Source organism: Sus scrofa, chromosome 2 (genome assembly GCF_054392235.1).
Source record: "Sus scrofa isolate SSC_HxYL_T2T_F1_AM1 chromosome 2, Sscrofa_HxYL_maternal_Yorkshire_Landrace_v2.0, whole genome shotgun sequence".
Taxonomy (NCBI): Eukaryota; Metazoa; Chordata; class Mammalia; order Artiodactyla; family Suidae; genus Sus; species Sus scrofa.
This window is the reverse complement of record NC_139384.1, coordinates 153,268,607-153,274,835: the sequence shown is the minus strand read 5'-3', so window position 1 is coordinate 153,274,835 and position 6,229 is coordinate 153,268,607. Positions and strand designations below refer to the sequence as shown.

At 46.8% G+C, this 6,229-nt stretch overlaps 1 protein-coding gene across 2 annotated transcripts; it reads right to left on the bottom strand.

Annotated features, from left to right (window-relative positions):
* Window positions 1-1,347: 1,347 nt before the first annotated feature.
* On the bottom strand, window positions 1,348-5,939 carry LOC100514339 (protocadherin beta-2-like). Of its 2 annotated transcripts, XM_085014866.1 has the most exons (2): window positions 5,686-5,939; window positions 1,348-5,484 (listed from the first exon to the last, which is right to left on the bottom strand). In XM_085014866.1, the coding sequence occupies exons 1-2, from the start codon at window positions 5,728-5,730 to the stop codon at window positions 3,313-3,315; spliced, it is 2,217 nt and encodes a 738-aa protein (XP_084870992.1). In that variant the 5' UTR covers window positions 5,731-5,939; the 3' UTR covers window positions 1,348-3,312. The 2 variants fall into 2 exon arrangements, with proteins under 2 accessions (XP_084870992.1, XP_084870991.1); XM_085014865.1 differs by having other exon boundaries at window positions 1,348-5,939.
* Between the last annotated feature and the right edge of the window lie 290 nt (window positions 5,940-6,229).

The window sequence follows — 6,229 nt, the reverse complement described above, 5'->3', positions numbered from 1 at the left end:
ACTGCACCACGACGGGAATTCCCCCTTCAGTTCTTTTTATATCATCTGCTGTCTGTTGCTTCAAACAGATAATTTCTGAATTTCAACCAGGTTTTATAGTTGTTTTCTGGTGCTAGATAATCCATTTAACTTGGAAACAGAATTCCACCAAATACTAGCTTATATTTTGTAAAGATACAACATCTATATTTTGAAACTTTTGGTTGTTAGGAAGAAGAGGTCTTACAATGAAGGCTATGTTGCCTTCAATAGAATTTCCGCTCCTAAGACAATGTCAAACTCACTGTATGTTGTGCCCAAAACTGACAGAGGAATTGTAAAAATGCACATATACAATACACTTGAGAAACTATGATTGGAATGGGTATTACTATTCAGATATTTGGCTTCTCTTCCTTTTGTTTTGCAGCAATAGAACTGGCCTATTTTTCATAAGGCATTAATTTTGTGGAAGTTATTTGGATCATATATTAAATTCCAGTCATTGAATTTTAAAATGTTGATCTCTTCTACATCAAAGTCTGGCAGTGATTCCCAGCTGGTAGGAAATGATTCATGCTTTATGAATACAGAGAGTAATTGATAAAGTAATACACAAAGTCATTCATAAATTTACTCATATAAATTCATAAAGGTGGGTTCTGGGTGTTGACTTGGCCAGTCTTGTTTGGGTGATTATACAAATTGGACTTTCCTGGCATAAACAAAACCGTTATGAGCTTAGATTTTCATGTCAAAATACACTGGTAAAAACTTCAGATGTCTTGTTATTACACGTTAAAATTTTCACTTAAGTATTGAATAGTTAATAGAGAAGTCATTGGAGTTCCTACTGTGGCACAGCAGAAACGAATCTGACCAGTAACCATGGGGTTGTGGGTTCAATCCCTGGCCTTGCTCAGTAGGTTAAGGATCTGGCCTTGCTGTGAACTGTGGTGTAGGTCACAGATGTGGCTCAGATATGGCATGGCTGTGGCGTAGGTTGGCAGCTGTAGCTCCAATTGGATCCCTAGCCTGGGAATATCCATATGCTGAGGGTTGGCCCTAAAAAAAAAAAAAAAAAAGTCGTTAAAGCTGACTACCACATTTATATCTTATATATTTGTGTTTAATTTTGTTCTCATTTTTATCACTTTCTAATTTCAAATATTAGATTGGATGAAGGCTGAAAGCTTTGTTTCAATAATTATTTCAATAGTCAGTCATTTTTTTTTTCATTTTCTTTTTGGCTGTACCCAAGGCATGCGGAAGTTCCTGGGCCAGGGGTAGAATCCATGCCACTGTCGGACCTGCACCACAGCTGTGGCAAATGCTGAATCCTTAGCCCAATGCACCACACAAGGGAACTTCTAGTAATTTTCCTTTTTTATTTCATTATATCCTTAGGAAAAAATTGTAATTCAGGGAAAGATGCAAGTAATTAAATTCCAGTAGGGTGACAGTTGAGATGTAAAAATAAATGCTTTTAAAGCAAGCTCCGTAACTGCTCACATTCTGAAAGAGGTTTAGTAAGTAGCATTATAGTTATATCCATATAAAGTTAGTTGGAAACCACATAACCAGCTTCCTTGGCTTAATGAACACAATGTAAAACAACTACAATTCAACACGTTTATTTCTTAATTTCTATTTCTATTCTTATCATCTTAAAGAAAAACAATGCTTATTTCTTATGAATAAAAGTTCAGCATAAATGCGAAAGTAAATTTATGCACAACACCTGAAAGCTACATTGAAGAATAAAACAAGATAATTTGGACATCACAAGTAAATCATTATTTTGTTGATAAAGGCTGTCCATGTCTTCCAGGTACCTTAAAGTGAAAATCTAATGTCACCCAGTAATCAGAGTGGAACAGAATAACCAAAACTCAAAAGAGACTCTGACTTGAAAGGTGTGGAAAAGCTGCAGGGAAACCAAGAAAAACTCACGTATTAAACTACACTTAAACTTCTATGCATAGGGCAAAAGTGAAGGACAAGGCAGTATATGATGCCCTCCACCTCTTGAATCCTTTGAAAGGATTTAGGGTTTAAAATTCTGAGATTTTTTTTAAAAAAGTATTTTACCCAAGAGTGACTTAATTTTATTTAGGAGTTCCCGTCGTGGCGCAGTGGTTAACAAATCCGACTAGGAACCATGAGGTTGCGGGTTCAATCCCTGGCCTCGCTCAGTGGGTTAAGGATTCGGGCGTTGCCATGAGCTGTGGTGTAGGTCACAGATGAGGCTTGGATCCCTCGTTGCTGTGGCTGTGCCGTAGGCCGGTGGCTACAGTTCCAATTCGACCCCTAGCCTGGGAACCTCCATATGCCATGGGAAGCGGCCCTAGAAAAGGCAAAAAGAAGGAAAAAAAAAAAAAAGAGTGACTTAATTTTATTTAGTGTAGTGATGCTAAATTATGTATGTTCTCTTTATTATTTATAAATGAGAATACTTTTAATGTTAGTATTTATGGAGCAATTACAATGTGCTAGGTAAGTAGCAATCAAATAAGATAATCTCTAGCATATATGGTGCTCACCATGGGATAGGGTCTCAACTGTAGCATGTTAATTTGGTAAAACGTATGTTTTATCAATTTGGGAGAAACAAGTATACCTAGTTCTATCTGTATGGCTCTCAGGGGGTATAGCCTGGTAGAAGAGTCAACAAGAAAGTCTAGGTAGCTACAAAGAATTTCAAACACTCTGGCTTGCAAACAGAAAAGACATGGTGGTAAGGACAAGCACCAAATATAGAAAAATGCAAGATTACACAAAAACTTTAAAAGACACCAAGAAGGTGATTTAAATGAAAATGCTTATACTATTTGAGTAATTTATAGGTATGGAGAGATTAATCACCAAAAGGAGGTCAAATATGGAGAAAATACATCAACATCCAGTGTAAGTAAAAATGCTAAATCCAGTGAATATTAATAAAAGCAAAGATTGGAGTTCCTGTCGTGGCTCAACTATAATAAACTTAACTAGTATCCATGAAGACGGGGGGTTCAATCCCTGGCCTTGCTCAGTGGGTTAAAGATCCGGCTTGCTGGGAACTGTGCTGTAGGTCACAGCCACTGCCCCCATCCCGAGTTGCTGTGGCTGTGGTGTATGTTCCATTTGACCCCTATCCTGGGAAATTCCATATGCTACGAGTGCGGCCCTAAGAAAAACTAAAAAAAAAAAGGAAGATTTAGCACAGAGACATGCATAGGTTTGGAATATATACATATTTCTACAGCAACACAATTTCTTAAGACAAAGGTATTGCAATTGGAGTTAGGCATGCTACAATTAAGGAGAGGCTCACTCGACCAAACACAACACTTAATTGAGTACTAAGCTATTCCTGAAGTTGGGGCTGTTCTTAATTTCTCCCTCAGGGTCCTGAAGCAAGAGGTTCGGGAACACCGGTTTCAGGAATTGGAACTCACCAGTTCTGCGGTCTCCCGTCAGACACACCTCGTAGCGGTAGCCGTGGGCCAGGGTGCCCGTGCCGCCCACGTCCAGCAGCTGGCCCGGGACGCCGCCCTCCGCGGGCCCCGCGCAGCCCCCCGCCGAGGCCGCCCCGCCCCGCCGGCACAGCCGCCCCGCCGCCAAGGCCAGCAGCGCCCCCACCAGCAGCGCCGACACGCACGCCAGCGCCCCCACCAGGGCGACGGTGAGCGGCTCGTCCGCGCCGGCGCCGGCGCCCGGCGCCCGGCCGGGGGCCTCGGGCGGCGGCAGGTAGGGCTGCGAGAAGCCGTCCACCAGCAGCACGTGCAGCGGGACGCTGGCCGAGAGCGGCGGCTCGCCGTGGTCCCGCACCAGCAGCAGCAGCCGCTGCCGGGGCGCGTCGCGCTCGCTCAGCGGCCGGGCCGTGCGCACCTCGCCGCTGTGCGCGCCCACGCCGAAGAGCCCGGGCTCGGTGGCCTGCAGCAGCCGGTAGGACAGCCAGGCGTTCTGGCCCGCGTCGCCGTCCACCGCCACCACCTTGGCGAGCAGGTAGCCCGGCTCGGCCGCCCGGGGCAGCAGCTCGGTGCAGGGCGCCGAGGCGTTGGGCGGCGGGTAGAGCACGACGGGCGCGTGGTCGTTGGCGTCGGCCACGAGCACGCGCACCCGCGCCTGGCTGCTGAGCGCGGGCGCGCCGCGGTCGGCGGCGCGCACCTGGAAGTCGAAGGCGCGCAGGGCCTCGTAGTCGAGGGCGCGCAGGGCGAAGAGCTGGCCGGTGTCGGGGTTGATGGCCACGAGCGAGGCGAGGGGCAGGTGCGGGTCGGAGGGCGGCGGCAGCAGCGAGTAGGTGAGCTGGGCGTTGGCGCCCGCGTCGGCGTCGGTGGCGCGGACGGTGCCGATGTGCAGGGCGGGGCTGTTGTTCTCGCGGACCCGCAGGGTGTAGGCGGGCTGGCTGAAGGCGGGCGCGTTGTCGTTGACGTCGGCCACGCGCACGGTCAGGTTGTGCTGGGTGTGCCGCCGGGGGGTCCCCAGGTCGCTGACGCTGATGGTGATGTTGTACTCGGCTTGGCTTTCTCTGTCCAGCCCGCTTTCTGACACGAGAGTGTAAAAATTCTCAACAGAAGGTTTAAGAGTAAAAGGAAGATCATCTTGAATGGAGCAGACTATTCTTCCATTGTCTCCTGAGTCAGGATCTGAAACACTGAATACAGCAATTATGGTCTCCTTCGAGTTTTCCGGGATCTCATTGACGAATGTTGACATGATCAGTTCTGGGGGGTTGTCATTCAGGTCTACCACCTGGACAAACACCACACAACTTCCAGAAAGGCCCCCACCATCTGTTGCCTGAATATTTAATGTATAGGTCTGAATAGATTCAAAATCCAGTTCCTGTGTTAAAAGGAGTTCTCCTGATTTTTCATTTATTCGAAATGTTTTGCGAATATCTTCAGATGCTTGGGAAAATACGTAAGATATTTCTCCGTAGAGTCCAGCATCTGAATCTCTGGCAGAGACGATGGCAACCTGGGATCCAATGGGGCTGTTTTCCAGGACTTGCACCTCATAGTGCAGCTTTGCAAACGCAGGGGCATTATCGTTGACGTCCAGGACTTCAACGCGGATTAAGGCGGTCGCAGACCTAGGTGGAGTCCCTCCATCCAGCGCGGTGAGGGTTAATCTGACCTCAGGCTGTTCCTCGCGATCCAGGGCTTTGTCCAGCACCAGCTGTGGTAATATTGTGCCGTCGGAACTGTCTTGTAATTTAAGATGGAAGTGGGAATTGGGGCTGACTGTGTAACTTTGGAGACTGTTGCTTCCAACATCTAAGTCCTGGGCACGTTCAATTAGAAAAGCAGTTCCTGGAGCAATACTTTCTGAAATTTTCAGAATTATTTCTTTGTCTAGGAAAACTGGGGAGTGATCATTTATGTCCCTAATCTGTAGCTCAGCCTGGAAAAACTCCAAGGGATTTTCCAATAATATCTGGAAAGGTAGCACACAGGGCTCCGTAGGGCCGCACAGCTCCTCCCGGTCCAGTTTCTCATTTAACAGCAAATCCCCCGTCTGCCTATCAAAATGCAAATACATTTTTTTCCCTTTGGAAACGACCCGGGCACCCCGCGCAGCTAGATCACTGACCTCCAGCCCCAGGTCTTTCAACAGATTGGCCACAAAGGAGCCACTCTCCGTTTCCTCCGCCACTGAGTAGCGCCTAGGCTCGGAACCAGCCCGAGAGATGCCCAGCAAAACAAAGAATATCAAGACTTGCCTTTGTTTGAGAAAGCGTTCCTTCCTCTCTCCGGCCTCCATTGCCTTCCGGTCTCCCAGCAAACCTGACCCAGCTCGGGCTCGTGTTGTCGCTTATCTGTCTTCTAGTATCACGCAGATAATTGGGATAAGTGGAGAGGTCTAGGGCCCTGATTTTCCGGGGCTCCACCTCGGAAAACCTCCCCTTCCTGCTTGCTTTTGCGGCGGAGCATCTGACTAAAGGAGCGCAGGCTGGTAGCTTTCTTCCTTCTACTTCTAATGCTGCAGCGCCACCCTGCGTCCTTTCGAGTGTTTTATTTTCTCAAAAACTTCAAGGAAATGCCAAAGTTTTCTCTCAGACGGATGGCAGTCTAAATGGAGTATTTTCAGGCAGTGCCTCTCCATGTACCGAAGTAACAGTAATTCCATAACATTATCTAAAATATAGTCCCTATTAAATTTTTATTATCTTTCTGTTATCCTCCTAATTTTCTTCATCTTAAGTAAGAATTCATCTTCACTCGAGTTCCTTTTACAAATGCATTTACTTTCTTAACCACTT